This window comes from Neohortaea acidophila (genome assembly GCF_010093505.1).
Source record: "Neohortaea acidophila strain CBS 113389 unplaced genomic scaffold BDY17scaffold_3, whole genome shotgun sequence".
In the NCBI taxonomy this organism is placed as follows: Eukaryota; Fungi; Ascomycota; class Dothideomycetes; order Mycosphaerellales; family Teratosphaeriaceae; genus Neohortaea; species Neohortaea acidophila.
In genome coordinates, this window is record NW_022985512.1 from 1,471,420 (window position 1) to 1,491,091 (window position 19,672).

General features: G+C 56.8%; 9 protein-coding genes across 9 annotated transcripts; 4 read left to right on the forward strand and 5 right to left on the reverse strand.

Annotated features, from left to right (window-relative positions):
- Positions 1-193: 193 nt before the first annotated feature.
- Positions 194-1,981, forward strand: BDY17DRAFT_246862 (MgPP2C2, protein phosphatase 2C protein 2; the record flags this gene model as incomplete). The annotated part of the gene is made up of 1 exon (XM_033730762.1): positions 194-1,981. The coding sequence occupies one exon, from the start codon at positions 194-196 to the stop codon at positions 1,979-1,981; it is 1,788 nt and encodes a 595-aa protein (XP_033592094.1).
- BDY17DRAFT_293783 (uncharacterized protein) lies at positions 1,902-2,970 on the reverse strand. The gene is made up of 2 exons (XM_033733037.1): positions 2,838-2,970; positions 1,902-2,776 (listed from the first exon to the last, which is right to left on the reverse strand). Exon 2 carries the CDS (start codon positions 2,715-2,717, stop codon positions 2,250-2,252), a length of 468 nt encoding a protein of 155 aa, XP_033592095.1. The 5' UTR covers positions 2,718-2,776; positions 2,838-2,970; the 3' UTR covers positions 1,902-2,249.
- BDY17DRAFT_247155 (armadillo-type protein) lies at positions 2,865-5,882 on the reverse strand (the record flags this gene model as incomplete). The annotated part of the gene is made up of 6 exons (XM_033730796.1): positions 2,865-3,105; positions 3,162-3,270; positions 3,326-3,575; positions 3,654-5,633; positions 5,712-5,770; positions 5,843-5,882. The coding sequence occupies 6 exons, from the start codon at positions 5,880-5,882 to the stop codon at positions 2,865-2,867; spliced, it is 2,679 nt and encodes an 892-aa protein (XP_033592096.1).
- Positions 5,883-6,297: 415 nt separating this feature from the next.
- On the reverse strand, positions 6,298-7,310 carry BDY17DRAFT_293788 (ribonucleotide reductase inhibitor-domain-containing protein). Its single transcript, XM_033733038.1, has one exon. The coding sequence runs from the start codon at positions 7,192-7,194 to the stop codon at positions 6,481-6,483; it is 714 nt and encodes a 237-aa protein (XP_033592097.1). The 5' UTR covers positions 7,195-7,310; the 3' UTR covers positions 6,298-6,480.
- A 138-nt stretch (positions 7,311-7,448) lies between these two features.
- On the reverse strand, positions 7,449-8,786 carry BDY17DRAFT_322363 (Bud-site selection protein; the record flags this gene model as incomplete). The annotated part of the gene is made up of 2 exons (XM_033736794.1): positions 7,449-8,510; positions 8,568-8,786. The coding sequence occupies 2 exons, from the start codon at positions 8,784-8,786 to the stop codon at positions 7,449-7,451; spliced, it is 1,281 nt and encodes a 426-aa protein (XP_033592098.1).
- A 26-nt stretch (positions 8,787-8,812) lies between these two features.
- On the reverse strand, positions 8,813-12,305 carry BDY17DRAFT_344361 (uncharacterized protein). The gene has a single exon (XM_033738057.1). The coding sequence runs from the start codon at positions 12,260-12,262 to the stop codon at positions 9,101-9,103; it is 3,162 nt and encodes a 1,053-aa protein (XP_033592099.1). The 5' UTR covers positions 12,263-12,305; the 3' UTR covers positions 8,813-9,100.
- Positions 12,306-12,463: 158 nt separating this feature from the next.
- On the forward strand, positions 12,464-13,736 carry BDY17DRAFT_247344 (DHHC palmitoyltransferase-domain-containing protein; the record flags this gene model as incomplete). The annotated part of the gene is made up of 2 exons (XM_033730810.1): positions 12,464-12,706; positions 12,759-13,736. 2 exons carry the CDS (start codon positions 12,464-12,466, stop codon positions 13,734-13,736), a joined length of 1,221 nt encoding a protein of 406 aa, XP_033592100.1.
- A 359-nt stretch (positions 13,737-14,095) lies between these two features.
- BDY17DRAFT_322366 (uncharacterized protein) lies at positions 14,096-15,972 on the forward strand (the record flags this gene model as incomplete). Its single annotated transcript, XM_033736795.1, has 5 exons — positions 14,096-14,226; positions 14,297-14,334; positions 14,385-15,706; positions 15,759-15,774; positions 15,827-15,972. The coding sequence occupies 5 exons, from the start codon at positions 14,096-14,098 to the stop codon at positions 15,970-15,972; spliced, it is 1,653 nt and encodes a 550-aa protein (XP_033592101.1).
- A 901-nt stretch (positions 15,973-16,873) lies between these two features.
- On the forward strand, positions 16,874-19,657 carry BDY17DRAFT_105745 (autophagy-related protein 13-domain-containing protein). Its single transcript, XM_033729158.1, has 3 exons — positions 16,874-17,279; positions 17,334-17,429; positions 17,484-19,657. Exons 1-3 carry the CDS (start codon positions 17,040-17,042, stop codon positions 19,281-19,283), a joined length of 2,136 nt encoding a protein of 711 aa, XP_033592102.1. The 5' UTR covers positions 16,874-17,039; the 3' UTR covers positions 19,284-19,657.
- Positions 19,658-19,672: the final 15 nt, after the last annotated feature.

Genomic DNA, 19,672 nt, shown 5'->3' on the forward strand with positions numbered 1-19,672 from the left:
GCTGGATGAGGTGAAGTTCCGGCTCCACCTGCCCGAACTCTCTCCACGCCACGTGCGCAGCGCAACCTCACCTTCGCCCCCCACCCGCAATCTCCCTCCACCTTCTCCAGACCTTGCCCTACCTCACACACGCGCTTGTCATGTTGTAGCCACGATTCTTACCAGCGCCCGGCGCGCCCATCCTCACCTAATCATGGCTGCCAAACACATCGGCCCAGCATTCAGCATCCCCCGCGCCCTCTCCACCATCTTCCCCGACTCCCTCGCGTCCAACGCCCTTCGAAGCCCAGCTATTTCCCTCCTCCAACGCCGCCAGTTCCACGAATACTTCGTCACCCACCTGCCCTCGTCCTCCCTCGCACCAGACCGCAACCGCGGCACCGTCAACCACAAGCTCCCCCGCAGCGAATCCCAACCCCACTCCCCCTCCGACTCCTCCTCCCGCTCGGCGGCCAGCATCCCCCAGCATCCCAGCAGAGACACGACCATTGTCCGCATCCCCATCAAAAGCGCCAAACACCACTTCGGCGCGGGCGTCAGTCGCGGCAGCCGGCCGTATAACGAAGACAGGTACCAAGCCGGCACCATCGAGCTGCCTGCCTTTGCCAAGCGTCAGCCTATTTCCATTTCTAAGAGACCGGGGGGCCAGCAGCGCGACAAGGTCAGCCAGGATGAAGCTGATCAGCAGCAAGGGGCTACGAGCGACATTGGCGATCCGCAGGTGTTTTACTTTTCCGTCTTTGATGGGCATGGAGGGAGTGAGTGCTCCGAGTTCCTGAGGGATCGCTTGCATGGTTATATCGAGGAGGCTGCTTTGTTGTTTGGCATGCGGAGTACGTTGCAGAAGGGAGAGGATGGGAAAGGCAAGACACTGGCAGACGAGTCAGAGAATGGTGCTGCGGCCGAGCAGGATGCGGAGGAGCTGCAGCGGAGCGTGGTCAACAGCTGGAAGGAGACGGTCGGCGGGTATTTTAAGCGATTCCGCCCCGAGTACTTCCCTGCGCTCACTCCGTCCAAGTCGGGCGACGAGGGTTTGCAAGACAACAAGGCCGAAGACAAGCTTGCCAGCAACTCCATCGAGACCGTCCTCACCTACGCCTTCCTGAAAGCCGACCTGGACTTTACCACCGCCCAAGCGCAGAAACACACCGCCACAGAGTCCAGCTCTCGTTCGACCGGCACGCAGCACTCCCTCGACGACCCCGTGCTCGCCGACAGACCCATCAACGACAACGACCTCCTCTACCACCCCGACCGCCCGGCCTCGCAAAACCTCCACAAAACCGCGCAACGCACCCTCTCCCACTCCCCCGACCTCACCGCGCCCATAGGCGGCTCCACGCGCTTCAAAGGCGGCTCCACCGCCTCCATCGCCCTCATCTCCACCCCAACCCCCACCCCCTTCTGGCACCCCGCCTCCCCCTCAACCCTCATGACGGCCCACGTAGGCGACACGCGCATCCTCCTCTGCCGCACGAGCGACGGCAAAGCCGTGCCCCTCACCACCAACCACCACCCCTCCGCCCCGATCGAAAGCACGCGCCTCCGCCGCTACTCGGGCGCCTTCGTCACCGACTCCTTTGGCGAAGAGCGCGTGCTCGGGTTAGCAAACACGCGCGCTTTCGGCGACATCAGCTCCAAACGCATCGGCGTCAGCGCCGAGCCGCAACTCACGCGCGTCGAGCTGCCCGCCGCAGGCTACAGCTTCCTCGTGCTCGTGTCGGACGGCGTAAGCGGCCACCTCGAAGACCAGGAGATCGTCGACGTAGTGAAAGAAGCCAAGACGCCCAAGCAAGCGGCCGACGAACTCGTCAAGTTTGCCGTCGAGGTGAGCGAGAGCGGCGACAACGCGACGGCGCTCGTCGTGCGGCTGGGCGGGTGGGAGAGGCGGAGTGAGGGCGGGGTGGGCAGTATGGGCACCAAGGAGCAGCGCGACTACCGGCGCGAGGAGGCGATGGACCCCAGGGGCCGGAGGATGTAGGAGTTTTCTACCATCTTGGGAGTGGTGTTGGACACCTGGGTGGCGTGAGTGAGCGTACATAGCATACATATCAGGCGGGGGTGTCGAGCGTTATACATGTCATTAACCTGATTCCAATATGTGCATGGGCGGCTTTTAAGAAATCTTTGATTGGAAAGTCTAGTCTCCTGCGCGCGCCGACGGAGTAGTCATATACCCCGCCCTGATTTCTATGCGTCCAAGAAACAAAAGAGGGCAAGAGGAAACAAACGTTGCCTCCCACATTTCGCTATGCATGGCGTCTCGGTGAATCGGTGACAGACAGAGAACAAGGGTTTTGGTTTGGTTGATGGGGGTATCGTGCATGGAGTTCTATGGGAGGTTGATGGTGGGGGTGATTGGTGTGTTCAGTGGAGGGCGTGCGTTGGTGACCTGCGTGGTGGGGTGATGGTGTACGTGCTGCTCGTAGGGTGGCTCGGTGGTTGATGCTCGGGTTTGTGACTGCCAGGGTTGCGTGGGGAAGGGGTGGATTCGGATCGGGAAAGGGGGGTTGTTGGCGAAGCGTGAAGTGTGCTGGTTGCTGCTGTCGTTGAAGCGTCGACATTGAGCTGGAGTCATGAACGTGTCCCGCCAGCTCACTTCGATTGGGAGACATTCGGCTGGTGCAGTCCGTTGCCTGTGCCGCTGCCGTGTTCGCGTCGGGCTGGAGTGACTCGGATGCCACCGCCGTGACATCCTGCGTCAAAGCCCACTCCATCCGTGACGTTGGAAATCTAACAGCACCACTTCAGGACATCTGCACATTGCCCGCAGCAGCTGAGCAGACGAGTCAGCAAATACATCTGAATCAACAACAAAACACCACGTTCACTGCAACCTTGGAGCAATCTCCTCAAACAGCCAACTAGTAGATCATGCGTGCACGAAAGTCCGTCGGGAGTGAGGAGTTGCCCGTCCAGTGACGGCGCCGAGGTTGGAGGCCCTTACCGGCTTGACGCTTGATCTGCTCCCGTGCCCACCGAGCAGTCTCTTGCGTGCGCGGTGCGAATTCCTTGTTCGCGCGCGTCTCGCGGCACATGGCTGTCAGCCAGTCTGCGCGGAAGTAATGGCTGTATTCGCCGTTGGGGAAGGCTTCGGAGATGTCGCTGCGCAAGGGTCAGCAGGGTGTGCAGGCAGAGGAATGGGGGTAGGGAGTGCTTACCCGACCACGCCCATTGACGCCCTCAACAAAGCTTCGGTGCGGTTCGGGTCAAGATACACGGTGTTGAGAAGGCTGAAGATGGACTCGACGTAAGGCTGAAGCAGATTTGCTGGAGGCAAGATTAGCATTACACAACGGGGAAGCACATGGCCAGGGCCACTCACTTTTGGATCCAGCCCGCAGCGCCATCACAATACCACCCCATGCGTCCATGATGCCCTCTCGGAGGCTCACGACGTAGTCCAGCATCTCAAAGTTAGCAGAGTTCTCGCTTTGAACCGTGATACCCGCCGCCTGTTGCAAGACCTGAGCAACAACGGACAGATATGTCTCGAACTCGCCGCCGATGGCCTGCGCGACATCTCCGAAACACTGCAAAATCGCAGGCTTGAATTGATTGCCCAGTGTCGTGCTCTGCTCCAGAAAGCCATTGTCAGCTGTACCAGCACTCACAAGTCGCATGTAGTATTCGTATATCGTCATGTTACTCACCCGGAGGTTGTTCAGAAGCGAATTCATAAACTGATCGCAGAAAGGCGCCACACGAGCTTCCAGGGCCCGGGTGATATCGGACACCAGCCCAATGCCCATGGCGCAGACTTGAGGTTCCTCTTGGTTGTTGAGGGCGGAGAGGAGGAATGGGGAGAAGCTCTGCATGTACTTTTCGAAATCCGCCTCGAGAGCGTTGGCCATGGCCCCGATGGACGCGAAGATGGTGTCCGGGACGGAGCTTTTGGCGCCGACGCTGTTGAGCAGATTGAGGAGGAGATCCATGATGCGGTCTGCTTGTGGGGCAATCTCCTTTTCCAGACGCTGAATGATTGCCATGACCACGGAGGTGAGAGAGGTTTGAATCTCTTCGAGCGTGAGACGGTCCTCCACAGACACCACTTGGGCCTGCATGGGAATCGTCTTTTGCAGGCGATCGATAATGACTTCGCTCAAGTTGGCGACAAGGGGCACGGAGTCGTTGGCGGCATTGGTGACAAAGGCGTTCAAGACTTCGTACGCCGCAGTGCGGAGCTGATTGTCTTGCGTTGACTCGGTCGCTTGAAGCAGGTGTTGCACGCTCGCTTGGAAGTGTTGGGACAGGGCGTTCGTGGAGCATCCGGGTTCGCCGGCGAACCTATCCGCCAGGTTCATCAGAGCCCAACAACAAGAGCTCGCCATTCTGGGGTGCGACGCAAGTCCCTCGAACAGCACTTGAATCAGGGATTGAAGGTGCGTTTGAGGGTCGATGGCCTCCGAGACGGCTTCACAGATGCGTCCGAGCGCGTAGGCGGCAGAGTCCTTAACTTGCACCGACGGGTCTTTCATCATCTCGATCAGCACCGGGAGTGCCTGCTTGACCAGCGGATCCAGCACCTTCTCATCCGGACCCTCCATCATCGCTCCAAAAGCAGACACGGCCGCGTCTCGGTAGTGCCAGTCGTTGTCTCGCAGATGGCCTTCGACAAAGGTGAGGACGGGCGGCACGATCTGGCTACCGACTGCCTGTGACCAGAGCTGTACACACTGGTACGCCGCTCGCGAGATGTTGTATTCGTCATCGGCAGCATCTTCATCCTGTCTGGCAAGAAGCTCGAGCAGCACAGGGACGACCTCCTGGGTGGCGACGCGAGCGAAGTTGAAGTACGGTCGCATCTCGGTGGCCTCTGCTTGGGCCTGCGCATTGTCATCTTCGATGCTAATCTCCTCTTCGCAGACCGTACACCAGAATTCCACGGCCAACTTCGCCACGTCTTCCTCGTCACTCTTCATCCCTTGAATGGTCAGGCCGAAGAGCGCCTTTTCCATGTAGAAGCGCATCTTTTCGTAGTAAAGGCCCATGATACGGTTCAGGCAGCCATAAGCACCCTGTTGAATGCGAGTGTCCTCGGCTTGGGTGGCTTCGCAGATGACTTGCATGATGTAGTTGCGCTCGCCCTCATCCTCGAAATTGCTCCTCACGAACTCCAATGAATCGCCGAGGGCAGTGATGGCGGCATTCCGGATGTCGTTGTTTGGCTCCTCCTTTCGTGCACCCTGCACCACGGCAGTCAAAATGGCGTTGGAGTGCTGTGCCAGGCTGTCCCTCAGTTCCTGATCTTCCGTCTCGCAGATGAAACCGATGGACACGAGCGACGCCTGCTTCTTCTGATCGTTCCCACTTCCTACATTCTCCACCAATGTACGCATCAGCTCGGGCCATTGGTTTCGCGGGAGCTCGATGGCGGCGATGGAGGCGATGAACTGTGCGGCAGACTGCCCAGCCCGACTGTCTGAGCTCCCGAGGGTTTGCAGGGCCAGTGCCTTGACTTGTGTCTTGATCTGCGGGTCCACCTGTTGTAGCCATCTCTCCTGAACCTCTCGTAGACGGGCAAAGTCGCGGGCGGAGAAGGAGTTTTTGAGGGCGAGACCGGCTGCTATGCGGACTTGAGACTGTGCTTGTTCGTTTGCGAGTTCGGAGGAGAGGGTGGTAAGGTAGCCAGGCTGGCGGAGAAACAGTGTCAGCGTCACCATGTGACATGACCCGGAGCGCACAAAGGGGTTAGAAGACTGTGAACTTACGAAATCGGCCGCAGCTGCCGACGAAAGCTGTTGTTCCGCGGCGGAGCGTATAGCAGCATCTGTGGGAGAGTTAGAAGACACTTCTCGTGACGTTTGTAGTACGAGGGGTATAAGCCATGGCTGCCACTAACCTGGCGAGAGGGTGCCGGAGAGGACCTGGTTGACGTCCATACTAGGCGAAATCTCCAGCTACGAAGGCAGGAGAAAGGATTGCGCGATCTGCCGTTGGTTTGTCGTGCGGCAGACCAGATAGGCCGAAGGTGTCGTGCAACAGCCTTACCCTCCGACGCAGGGTCTCGCAGTGGTTCGAGGATTGTATCCGCACACGCACCTGCTCGTGTGGGCAGGAGTGTGATGACTGATACGGGGCGAGAAGGGGAACGCCGAGGAATGAGGATTGAGTGGTCGGATGGCGATGAGGGGAGGAGGGAAGGGTGAAGGCGAAATTTCTTCGTGTGGTGTTGCGCTGGGAGACGCGGCGGGAAAATTGAAGCAATGTAAACGTCGAAATGCGGGCTGCAGCTGTCACGTGCTTAGTCGGGTTTTGGGTCCCTGTGTCTCTTATGCACAACATCATGAAGTAAAGTGAATGCCAAAGGCGTAAAATGTGACTAGATGTACAAAAGTATCGCTACGTGTCATTTGTGCCAAAACAGCATCGCTCGCCGTCTCGAATATCGACAAAACTCGCTGGGTATCGTAGATGCAATCAACGCTGAATACAAGACCATCCCACAAGGCTCGCGACACCAAACAGGCCTCCACGCTTTTAGTCCTCGTCTACCTCCATCCCGTCCGGTACCAGGAAAGCCGCCTCATCAAAGTCATCGGCGTCCAACACGCGCACACCCCCACTCGCCCTCGGCTTACGAGAGGCCTGCTGTCGGAGTCTCGCTTTCGGTCTCTCCCCACGTGCGAGAGCGTCGGAATCCATGGCGGTGTCATCGTGAAACCAAGCGTCTAGATCATCCTCCATGTCCTCCTCGTACGTTCTCTTCTTAGAAAGATCGGCGAGTGGAGATGTCGAAAGGGCATCGCCGGACTGGAGCGTACTCTGAGACCGTGTCAAATCGGGCAGTTCGTCGTCACTGTCATCGTCTTGAATGACAGCTGGCGCGGATGATGATGGCATTTGTTGCGCCGCCAGGCCTCCAATTTTATGCAGTCCACAGAACGGCAGCAGTTCCCTCGAACTCACTCTCGTCTCAGTCCTGGTGTTTTGCGTTCTTGATCTCGCCGGCGCGGTGCTGGGAGGTATCGAGTGGCCTTGCAGGCCCATTGTCTTGTGGGTTTTGTAGCCTTCAGGTACCGATTTGCGTACTCGCATGCCCACGCTGAGTAGGGAGGATTGGGTCTCGGGTGGTAGGGGTGGGCTCAGAGTCGATCTCTCTCGGTGGGGGACGCCATCAGAGCTGTTGCTGCGGCCGAAGTAGGAGTCTATCGAGGGTTGGAACTGCCTCTTTGCTGTGTGGCTGGATGACATTGTGGAGGGCGCGGGCCGGGCGTCTGAGCGCCGTGGGTATGAACGCTGTGAGTACTATGCGTCTTGGGGACACAAGATATCAAGACAAAAGAAAAGAGAGGGGAACAAATTGGAAGAGGGAACTGGCGAGCTTCGGTACGCGGGATATAGAGAGGCAGGAGCGTCGTCCCGTTTAGGATTAGACTAGCTGACTCCGACTTTCTGATTGGTCAAAGCCCGCGATACTGTTCAGACGGCGATTCACGCGTCTCCCATCAAAAGGTAATCTTCTTTCCTTGAAATGCAATCGGCACCGCCCGCTTCTCTTTGGCCTTCTTTGCGGCCTCCCAGCTCGGGTGAAGAGGCCCATCATCTTGCTTCTTTGTGTTCTCCTTCTTCGCATGAGGCAAAGACTTGCCGCCGTTCCGTCCAGACTTATAATCAGGGCTGGTTCGTCTCGTGCGCCGGTCGTAGCCCTTGTTCTTGCGGTCATTGGCATCGACCGCGCCGCGCTTCGAATTCCAGCCATCGTCACGGTCGTTCCGAGTCGGCTTTTGCAAATGCTTTGCGCCGGCGCCGTACTTTTGCTCCCAGATCTGCTGGCGCGCTCGCTGCCCTCTCCGGTTCTTCTTGACCGGCGCCCCTGCGTGCTCCTCAACATCCGACTCAGAGCCTGAGATGTAGCCAGCCATGGTGAGTGAGGGTAGAAAGGCTGACTTTTTGATCGGAGCTGCTTTCTGTGGCTCGGGTGATGCGGAGCGATTGTCGAGCTCGGAATCTGATAGCGAGAGATCTGCTTCCACATTGTAGCCGTTCGACTTGGATCCGTTGGCACGTTTGACGCCTTCCGCAGCTAGTTGCCTTTCCAGTGCCGCAACTCCATGGTCCTCATCATCGTCTTCGTCAGAAGTGGAAGCTATCCGATTGTCAAAGTCGAGATGCTCCGCATCTGAGTCGTCCCCAGCATCATTTAGTTGTCTGGTCCTAGGATACGAAGATTGCCGTTCGTCAGGTGCTTCGACATTCCCTCGCCCGTGCAGCGAGGCTTCTTTCGCAGGCTCGAAATCCTTGGCCCTCTTCCTTGACTTTCTAGCAGACTTGGAAGTGTCGATATCGAGCCCCAGACTTTGTTGTATGTCGGTCACTGCAGTCGATAGAACATCCTGGACTTGATTCGAGTTGCACAACCGCGCGTGTACATTCAGCGTTGCAGGCTCCGTCGAAGCAGCTGGAGGATCTCGCACTTCGTCCGGAAGACCCGGACTATCCGAGACGGCTTTGATCTTCAACAGAGATTTGTACAAATGCAGTTGCGCCGAAGCCGTGGTATCAAGCGCCTTGGTGAAAAGGAGTTAGAAACTGGCGCAAGTTGTCAAACGCATGATCCTCCTCACCTTCAACGCAGCAATCTCCGCGTCGATTCGCTCGACATCCTTCTGATTGCTCTCTTCCTCCGCCTTTCTGCGCCGCTTTCCCAATTTCTGCCTCTCGAGGCCCTTGGACACTTTGAAAGCATGACCGAGCTTGGTGAGCGCGACCTTCAATCTCTGCTGCACTCGTCTTTGCCGGGCCGGGTCTCGCGCCTCGTCATCTTCGCGCTTTCGCTTTGGCATGTCGAGTGGTTCGCCCGATGCCGAATTGGCAGGTTTGAAGCGCAAAGCCAGCGCAGATTTCAGATGTGTAGTCTGCGCCACGACTTTTGGCCACCAGATGGAGTCCTTCTGCGCCAACGTCCGCTAGTACTACAGCCGTGTCTGAACAAATCACGGCCTGCCATCAGCCTTCTTCCCATGCTGTGGTCTTCTCCAACTCGCGCGACTTCAACGGAATGTCTCTCTTGACTGACCCACAATTCGTTATGCATTAGACATTTCAACTACTCGAGGAAGCGAAGCACAACGATCGATATCCTGCTCCAATGAACGCCTCATTCAAACCCCTCGTCACTCGATTCGATCCCCTCCGGCTCGTCTTCCTCTCGCAGCTGCTGCAGAAATTCCATCCTCCTCTCGCACTCCTCCCAAGTATGCTTCTCCTCCAGCAGCCTCAGACCTCGTGCATCTCCACTCTCCAACACTGCATCTTCCTGCAGAGACCAGATTCCGGGGATGTCAGACGGTAAACCTCTGCCGGTCTTTGCGTCGAGCAGGACGAGATCTGCTAGCTCCCACCGCATGGACGTCCGCTTGAGGGCTTCGATGATGGCTTGCTCGTCGCTGCCGTAAGTCACCTTCCTGTTCTCGATGTAGTCGTCCATGTCTCCATGCGCAATCTCCTGCGTGTTAGAAAGATCGCGCTGGCTGTTGGCCATGGCCGAGCGCCGAAGGCCCGGCTCCCGCTCGAAACCGTCGTCCGAACGATCTCGCTCTAGACTTGCATCCGATGGAGGACTGTTCGAGGCGCGATTGGCAGTGAATTGCTCGGCCAGCAGCTTGCGACGGTTTCGCACAGCGCTCTGAGATCGTGCAAGGCCGTATGTTCTTATGATCTGTGATGCGTTCATCCCCTCCTCCGTTCCACGCAGAAGCACGTCATCTTCACCGGCGGTCCAGCCTCGTTTGAGAGCTCCCAACATTGCCGCTGCGTCATTCTCCGCTACATCCCCGTCAGAGTCTGGCGGTAGAGGCATGTCAAAGTCTGGCAGCTGTGTCTCGAAGTTCAAGATGTCTTGTGTCTCAAAAACATTCACTCTCAGATGCTGAGTATTGTGAAGATTGCTAGGTTCTTCCGAACTCGAAGAGGCGAACGAGCTTCTTGAAGACTGCGATGCAATCTCATCAGCATCGACATCTTTACCGGCAAGCGCGCCGCCTTTGCGGTCTCCAACGGAAAAGTCGACCGCAAATCCGTCCACTTGGTGATTAGAAAGCCTGCCCAGGGACGCATCGTCCCTGTCAGCCCGAGTTGGCGGTACGGACGAGGTCCGTCCTTCTCCGACTATCACATAGCTGGTAGCCTCAACGTTCTTCCCGGTCTGACTCTGGTGGTGATTCAGTGGATCGGCCGGGACAGCCGTTTGATCTCGGTCCTGCAGTCTTTCGACTTCGCCTTGATGCATCGGCAGCTCGGGATAGGCGATCTGAGTCTCAAAGCCCAGACTCGCATGCTGTGGCCCATCACGCGACGGTGGTTTTGGGGACTCGGGCCAATTGATGGCTGCCTCAAACGCTTCGTCAAGTTCCCGCTGCGACGACATGGTCACATCAATTAGACCAGAATCAGTATAGTCGACACCAAGTGAGGCTCCTGACGGTAGCTCGGGATCCTGCACGGCTGGCTGGTCGTGGGTCTTTGTAACGGCTTGCAGAAATCGAATGTACTCATCCTGAAGCTCGGCATCCCTGCCATCGTCGTCTTCGGGCAAGTCTATTCCGCGCCGAGAGGTGTGTTGCGCCTGTTGACTCGCCAGGTTTTCTTCGGTCAAGAGATGCGCACTCGCGTTGGAAGGCTGGATTGACTCTTCTCTGGCAAGCCGACTAGTCGTTGGAATCTCAACGTGACCGTCAAGCTGCTGCGTACCACCACTTGGGAGCCCTTGGTCTTCTGATCGCTGAAATTGTTGGCCAAAAGACTCTCGTTGAAGCTGTTGATCCGCTGCGCGCATAGCATCCGATGTTGGGAGAAACGACCTGAAGGCCCCGCTACTGCCTTGAGCCTCGTTGAGACCAGGCAGCGCTGTCGCATACCCCTCTGAGACAACAAGGGCCATCCCTTTGTTGGACTCGGCAGCTTGGCGCGTGAGCGTGTTGTCTCGCGCCGCCGCTTCCTCACTGTCGCTTCTTGGAAGCTCGGTCGGGGACACATCGGGAGGGTTCGCCGACGTTGATGGCAGAGTGGGCGCTTCCTGTCGCTGAGTCGAGAGAGTCCGATCTGCCATGGGCGCTTGAGTGGTTCGAGGCCTCTTGTTGGGTTCGACACCAGGACTTTGCGACATCTGAGTGTCACGTTTCCGCTTTGGTGAGGTTGAAGGCTTTATTTTGTTGCGTGATGGGGAGGTTAGAGGTTGCTCATTGGGCTGGGATTCATCAGGATGCGCGACTTCTTCCAAACGCTCTTTGTTTCGTCCTCGCAATAGGATTGGCCGCACAAACTTGCGCCATATCCTATGCCATGCCCGCGCTGTGTGCTGTGGATGTGTTTCGGACCATTTCTCCCATGCTTCTCTCTTCCGATCCGGATCAATTCGTTCAATATCGGACGCCACTTCCAGAAGCATGTCCAGATCAGCTTGGTCGACGCCTTCTGCTCTGCGTACCGGCGTAGCATCTCTTCCAGGCAATATAGATTCTGACTGCCCAGTCTCCTCGCGCGATTGTTTGCGCTCCAAGTCCACGTTATCGCCGATGTCTTGTGTCGGCTGCTCTGCCTCAACAGTCTGGCGGTCTTCATGATGCAGAGGATCGGATGGCTCGGTAATCGCCTCGGGCTGATCTGCGCTCACAGCAGCTTCACTGCCGGCAGATCGCAAAGGAGCGGGTGGGTCGAGGGCCACATCGGCGTCCTCATCTTGGGCGATAGGCGGCGTGGGCGGGGCATTCGCAGAGACTGTAAGTCTCACACCATCAGGTGGCGGTCGGTCCATCAATTTCTTAATGTATCGATCTCGCCAGGCCTGGTACGTGTGTCGAGAATTGACCTTTTCCAGATCCTTATAGATATTATTGCCTTTTATACTGCCCTTCCCGAGACTTGTCTGAACCCACTCCCAAAGAACTCGGTCATCTTCCGCAGTGAAGGCTGTACGCGTGCTCTTGGCAGGTATCCCTGAGCCCGCGGCTCTGATGGTACCCACGGGGGCTCCAGCAGCATGGCCGCTGGGATCGGGAAGACGGCCATCCGCGATTGCAGTGTCGATGAAGGAGTAGGAAAGACTGCCCGGGGGACAGTCTTGGCGAAAGTGATCTGCGATGATATGATCCGCCTGAGTGTCGAGTTTCACCACTCGGCCGCCGTTCGACTCGATCTTCTGAATGAACGCGGAGCGTTGGGGTACACGCTGCACCAGGAAGAATTTGAGGCCGTGGAAGAGGTCGCCTACAGAGGGGGTGTGCTGATTCGCATTCGCGATGGCGACCTTTCCGGCCGCCATTTGGTTGGCGTCGCTTTCGTGGTGGTGAGGAAGCTGTCCAGGGGCGGCGAAGGTGAGGTTGGCGGGAAGACGCGTCGGGGCAGGCGCACGCGACGGATGTCACCCCGCACTTTAGTCGTTTAGCGCGAAGCTCGTGGATGTTTTAATCAATTCCAACCAATTCGCGCTCGTCGATGGCAACGACATGGAAATGGTGGAAGCATGGGTGTCATCCGCAACATCGTCATTGCGGTGTCTGCCATCTCCTTTCTGACCTTTGTCGCCCTATTTGGCCAGCTGCCTGCATTGCGGAAGACGCCAATCGGGTGGTTGCATTGGCTCCTCCGCTACGGCATCCCAAACTTCCTCGCCGGTATTGATCAACACGTCACAGGCGGCAAGATTGCACGGGTTGGAGTCCGATTGGGGAATTATCTGTTCTTCAAGAAGAATCCCGTGGTTCTGGTAAGGCCTGAGCTTAGATGACTGCTTGTGCTTGTGTCTGACTTCCTATCAGATCATCTTTCTAGCCTTGCTCACTGGAAGTGCCGGTTTGCTCCTCTGGCATGGCATCGCACTCCTACCAACCAAGCTTGTCATACCTATCCCGATCCTTCTGGTCCAGCCATACCTCTTCACCTGGCTCTGCGCTTCCCACAAAGGTCACCACATCATCTCCGCTACGCATCGACAGCGCTTACACGACTACCCTTACGATCATGTCCTCTTCAACCCTGGAAACATCTGCATTACCTGTCACCTGTACAAGCCGGCGAGATCGAAGCACTGCAGTCTCTGTGGGGTCTGCATTGCCATGTGCGACCATCACTGCCCATGGGTGAACAACTGCGTGGGTCGCGGCAACTATCGCTATTTTCTCGCCGTCCTACTCAGTCTGGGCCTCGTCGAAGTGTACGGCGCGTATCTCAGCTGGTACATTCTACGACCGCAGGTGCAGATCGACCCCACAAACCCCTTCTTCTCGCGAGCATATGCCAACAATCTCATCGATGCGGCGGTCGTGGCCGTTAATATCGGTGGTCTTTCCATTGCCGGCGTTGGAATGCTTGCTGCTGCAACGGGGGCACTGCCTTTTGGCCTCCTTGCATACCACTGCTACCTCATCTGGGCAGGGCTCACCACGAATGAGTCGTCGAAATGGGCCGACTGGCGGGAGGACATGAGAGACGGACTGGTCTTCAAAGGCAGCCGTCAGGCTTTGCAAATGCATCATCACCCCCACGATAACGAGGAGAATAGGTGGGGATACGCGAATGGCAACAGCGACTTTGCATCAGTCGCCAATACGACTCAACACGAGCCTCACGTTCCGTGGCCGATACACAGTGATCAAGCCATTTTTCTAAGTCGAGATGGTCGGCCTCCTGCTGGCGAAGAAGCCCTCTGGACACAGGTCTGGGATCTCAAGGACGTAGACAATCTCTACGATCTCGGGGGTTGGCGGAATTTCACGGATGTCCTCCAAGGGAAATGACCATGGGTGATGTTGGTTTCAGGCATTGTAGACTACGAACCACGCCTGCTATATACATAATACTATGCGACTCTAGGGTACCCATCTTTTACTACTCACGGGCGGCTGTACGGCTACACGGCTGCGAGCGGCCACGCTACCTTGCTGTACTGTAGCCGCGTGCACGTCTCGGGAACCATCTTCCGGCCTCGCAGATGAGGTGACCGAGCACGTTAGCCGGGTGACGAGCACATCGACTCCCCGTTGTTTTTAATCATTGGCAAGTCGTCTTCTTACATTCTTTTCTATAGAAAATATAGACTTTGAGTTTGTCTGGCATTTCTAGATCTTTACTGTCCATATATCGGTTGGCTTTCAAGATGGCGGACGAGTCTTTCGATGCAATATGCGTGGGTGCCGGCTTCGCGGGCATCCACATGAGTTACAGACTGCGAGAGCTGGGATTGAAGTTTCTGGTCATCGATCAAGCTGGTGATGTGGGGGGGACGTGGTGCGTTGGAGTCAGAATCCGATTCATCGATCGAAGCCGTGATGACTGACCTCTTTCTCCACTCGTCCAGGTTCTGGAACTTGTATCCCGGGGCAATGTCCGATTCTGGTGGGTGTTCCAACATGCAGACGGATCCATCGATGCTGACAAGTGGGCAGAGAGTTTCATCTATCGCTTCTCGTGGGACAGAGATGATTTGATGAACTACCCGTGGAAAGACCACTACGTCAAGCAGGATGAAGTGCTCGCCTACCTCAACCACGTGGTAAAGAAGCACGACCTGAGGAAGTACATGCAATTTAACACGCAACTGGTCTCTGCCAATTGGTCCGAATCCGATCAAAGGTGGGTTTTGAAGATCTCCGGTCCCGAAGGAGAGAAGACGATCTCGACCCGATATGCCATCACGGCTCTAGGGTTGCTATCGAAGACGAATCTGCCGGACATTCCCGGCTTGAAGTCGTTCGAGGGCGAGATGTACCACACTGGAGCGTGGCCTAAGGGTACCGATGTGACGGGGAAGCGGGTTGCTGTGATCGGCTGTGGATCGACGGGTGTCCAGGTCATTACGGAGATTGGAAGCAAGGTCGGACACTTGACCTGCTACCAGCGACATCCTCAATACAGCGTTCCATCCGGCGACAGGGCGGTGACTGCCGAAGAGCGACAGCACTGGAACGAGAATTGGGACAACATCTTCGATTTGGTGAAGAATTCAATCACTGCGATGGGCTTCAAGGAGAGCCAACGGTCGTTCCATGATGCTACGCCCGAAGAACGCGAGAAAATCTTCCAAGAGGCCTGGAACAAAGGCAATGGGTTCAAGTTCATGTTTGGCACCTTCAGCGACATTGCTGTTGATTGGGAGGCCAACGAAGCAGCGGCTGACTTTATTCGCCGGCAAATCGACAAGATTGTGAAGGATCCCGAAAAGGCGAGGAAGTTGAAGCCACACGATGTCTACGCCCGTCGGCCACTGTGCGATGGCAATGCTAGGAGTGGTGAAAGCTACTTTGATCAGTTCAATCGGGACAATGTTGATATCGTCGACCTGAAAGAGACCCCATTCAAGCAGGTCGAGGCCAAAGGGATCCGAACATCGGATGGCAAGTTTACGGAGCTTGATTGCCTGATTTTAGCAACTGGATTCGATGCCGTGGACGGGAATTACCTGAGGTTAGCAATCCACGGCCGCAACGGAGTGTCGTTGAAGGAGTATTGGGACGAAACTGGACCAACCAGCTATCTGGGAGTTGCCGTGCCCGAGTTCCCCAACTGGTTCATGATCTCCGGTCCGAAAGGGCCCTTTACGAATGCGCCGCCGCAGATTGAGCGCCAGGTGGAGTTCATCAGTGCCGCAATCGAAGACAACGAGAAGGCGGGCGCGCGGGTGCCGATCGAGGCCACGCATGAAGCCGAGCGCGCATATTCCGCGTATTGTGAGGAGTTGGCGGCGCATAGTCTCTTCTGGAAGGCTGAGGTGAGTTCTCCTCCCGAGTGTATTGCCTTATGGGTGGCTAACGTGACGATAGGACAACTGGATCTTTGGTAAGTCGACAAGTCACGTGCAACGTCACGAGGTCGGACTAACAAATATTAGGAGCCAACATTCCAGGCAAGCCAAAACAGTTACGCTTCTTTTTCGGAGGCATGCAGGCGTATAGGCAGAAGCTGGTAGAGGTGGTGTCCAAGGGCTACGATGGATTCAAGCCATTCACTTCCAACCCAACTGCACGGGTGTTTTGAGACTGGAGGACGAGGCGAAGGCATGTCGGTGCAAGCATTCGTTCAGTGCTATCTTGTGATAACGCCACGTACTTCGGACGCGGTGAAGATGGAGCAAGTAAGGTAGATATAGAGATTGATGGGATGTATTCGATGGGAAGACACCATCCTTGTCAGCTGTGACTGCCTTTCCAACTCGCACACCCGCTAGTTGACGTTGATTCGCCGCGCTGCTTTGCATTACATTTGCTGCAGGTCAGTAATGCGCTGGTTCTTATCGGAACGACATCCGACCTTGCATGCGGTGAGGAGTGGTGCTGCACGTAAGGCGGCCAGCGACGTCTGCAGTTGAGGCGGCTCGGCGATGCAGCATTGCGTGCTAAACTGCTTTTGGCGAGTTGGGCGATTCGTCATGAGCGGCTCTCCACGCGAGCGACTCAGGTGGTCATCAATGTCGAGTCAGGCACAACAATGGAAGAGTGAACCGGGGCAGCTTCCCACCTCTCCTCTCCTCTCCTCCATTCCCTTGCTTCATCCCTGGCATCACAATCCATAGAGCGGCGCACACTCGCGGCAGAGTGGCGTCTTTGTTTGCTCCCTATCAGGCATTCGCTCTCGGGACGGGGTCATCCTCCCAAGTCCGGCCGCCTCGAACCGCAGCTCGTGACTCCGCGAGTGTACGGCAGATCTCCAGCCAAGAGAAGCGCCGCAAAGCGTACCCGACACCTGCCAGCTCCTTTTCGCCCCTGATAGCATCTCCTACGATCACTCTCACTCCTACGCCGTGTCTGAGTGCTTCATTGCATCTCAGACGTGCCTAGGAAGCTTATCAGCTCCACTCGTCCTGCGTACTTAGCCTCCTTCCCCGACTCGCTGCCTGAGACCTCGACATGGAGCCTGGTGACTAGTGGCGAGTCATCGGCGAACACACCGGACAGCTTTCCCCTCTGCTCGTACAGCTCGATACCAGCAACTGCACTGCCTGTTGAGGCTACCACCAATCATGGAGCGAGCCACAGCCTGCTCCTCAACCGTTACTTTGCCCTCATAACATTCACCACCCCTCGACATCAAGAGCGACATCCGCCATGCATCAACTCCCTCGACCCTCCCCTCGGAGTGCCACGCCTGCCTCCAACCCCACCACCAATCCAGAGCGAACCAACAATTCGAGAGATCGGCCGATGCCTCGTTCCAGATCCAGCGTGGATCTTGCATCGTATACGGAAAGAGCTGGTGCTGCCGAAGCCTCGACTGCGGCTGGCCGCGAAGGCACACATGATAGTGGTCAAGACCGCGAACTCACAAAGTTGAATCAAATCATTCAGGTGGGTCAAGGACAGTAATGGTGAATGATAGTACAACGCTGATGGTTGGTATAGCATTTCCACACCAAGGCCGCACTATTGATCTGCTCATCGCGGGCCAATCTGCCGCGCAGTCAGAACCAGCACGGCGACATACGACAGAATAGATGGGTGGGTTCTTGAGTGAAGCACAACACCCGGATAACATGCTGATAAGCTTGAAAGTTCAACGTGGTGGTTGATGAGACCGACGTCTTGCTCGATCACCTGCAAGAATGGCGAAGACACGATTTATTCGAAGACCGGCCCCGGCCCCTGGTCATAGAGATGTTTCTCGACACCGCCCACCTGACAAGCAATCAGGTGCTCGTCATCAAAGATGATGCTGGGAGGAGACACAATGTCGCAAATGCTCTGAGCCCCTCCACCTCCGGCGCGCAGCCTTCTCGAAGTGGAGCACGGCAATGCGAGGTCGTTCTCGAGCGGTGGACCCTCGAACTGGGCGATGCCAATCGGCATACTCCAGCGGAACTTGACGAGAAGCTGCCCAATGTGTACAAAAAGGGCGTCGTGCTGTTCCGCTCCCTCTACACCTTTCTCCGCATTGTTCCTGCTTTTAAGCTGTACAGAAAACTTTTACGGCAAACCGGTAGCCATCAAGCGCTCAAGCTGAAATTCCGGATCAAGAAGGGGCGCGGCTCGGCGCAGGGCGAGCTAGACTCGCTCCTGACGCCCCTCTGTCCTCATGAGAAGAACGCCAGGGACATTGTCGAACACTACGCCTTTCAGCCTTTGGTGACGCCTGCTGGCCCTCTACATTGCTCGGTTCACTACCGCAAGAATTGCGTCTTCGGTATCGCGGATGCAGAGGCCCTCATCTCGGATCAGTTCCACGGGTTAGACGAGCGAATGCCAGCGCCCCCGGTCGGACGCTCACTTCCAGGAGAGCCGGTGGAAAGGCCGCGAGGCCCGTACAGCAGTACGGCGGCGCCGACATCTGCCATCGCTCGCGAAAGAGCTAGAGCAGCGTTGTCGGGCACCTACGGAAGTCTCGGCACCTTTCATTCATCGGAGAGGCGAGGCTCGCCCCTCTCTACCCTGAGGCAGCGCACACTTGAAGCGGAGGAAGAAGACATGGGCAGATCGGAGCAGGGGAGAACGGGGGAAAGTGTGCCGCATCGCAAGTCTGTCGACTATATTGCGAATCCGCCGTTCAAAGCAGGCTCCCTGACATCCTCTCCTCGCCCGTCCCCATCACCCAGCAGTTCGGTTGGACGCAATGAGGGAAGTCTGGGACGTCTCGGCCATGTGATCCAGACAAGCGCCAGCAAACGCACATCTCTCAATGCTCTGCCACAGCAACAATTACGCACGCCGTCATTAGCAAGCGAGGTCGCAGTTGGCTCGCCCGCCTCATACTCTCCTAAGCCGGCGCCTGCTCGGTACAGCAGCAGTTTCGCAAATCGCCCTCGACGATTCACATCACAAAGCGGCAAGACGGCGGAGAGCAACGCCAGCTCCGGCCGCGGCAGCAGTGACTCTAAAGAGAAATCCGAACACCTCCACGACCCCAACCAGGACATTTCCCGCAGCGCCAAGACAGACGACGACGATATCGCATCGTTTATATCGGATCTTGAGCGATCGAAAGACATTAAATTCCACACGCCACCCTCGTCGCGGGACAACGTCGTGAACCTGGCCAAGTACAGCAACATGCGAGACCCCAGCACTCAACTGGCTGAAGAAATGAGCTCATCCTCGCTCATCCAGACGTCGAGTACACCACCCAGCCGGCGGCTGTCCAACGTGCCCGGCCTGTCCATATCCTCATCACCTTCGCGCGCGCTCACCCACGCACCACATGTGCGCTCCCGACTGTCTGTGGCGGAGCCGCCGTTGGCTTCCTCCGCCGCATCAGCGTCGGGAGAGGGCTCATCCAGCCCCGGGATACGAGAGGTGGAGGAGGAAGATGACGAAGAGCCGTTCATCTTCCCTCACCACCAAGACGACAATCTAGACTGACTACCTGACGATTCATGAATTTTGTAGCGAGGCGTTTGGGACCCGCGGCGGCAGAGGGACCTGCAGGTGGGTGCGCATCGCGATTCACGCAGGATGGGATTGTTTTGTTTTGAGGCCTTTCGGTACATCGCGTTTGTACAGAGTTCTCATGACCTGGCTCGCCTAAGAGCGGGCAGAATGAAAGATCCAATTGTCTCGCACGTGCATCTAATGCCGAGCTCTCCCGCTGCGCATGTGGTGTTTTGGTTGGCCATCGGAGGAGTGGCTTGGGAGCTTGCGTTGCGGCGCGTAATTCCGTAAATTCGCGTTTGTGGGGCCGGCTTGCCCCGCGCCTGCCGTACACAGTACAGTCATCATGATCCATATGCGCCACCTCTGCTCCAAGCATA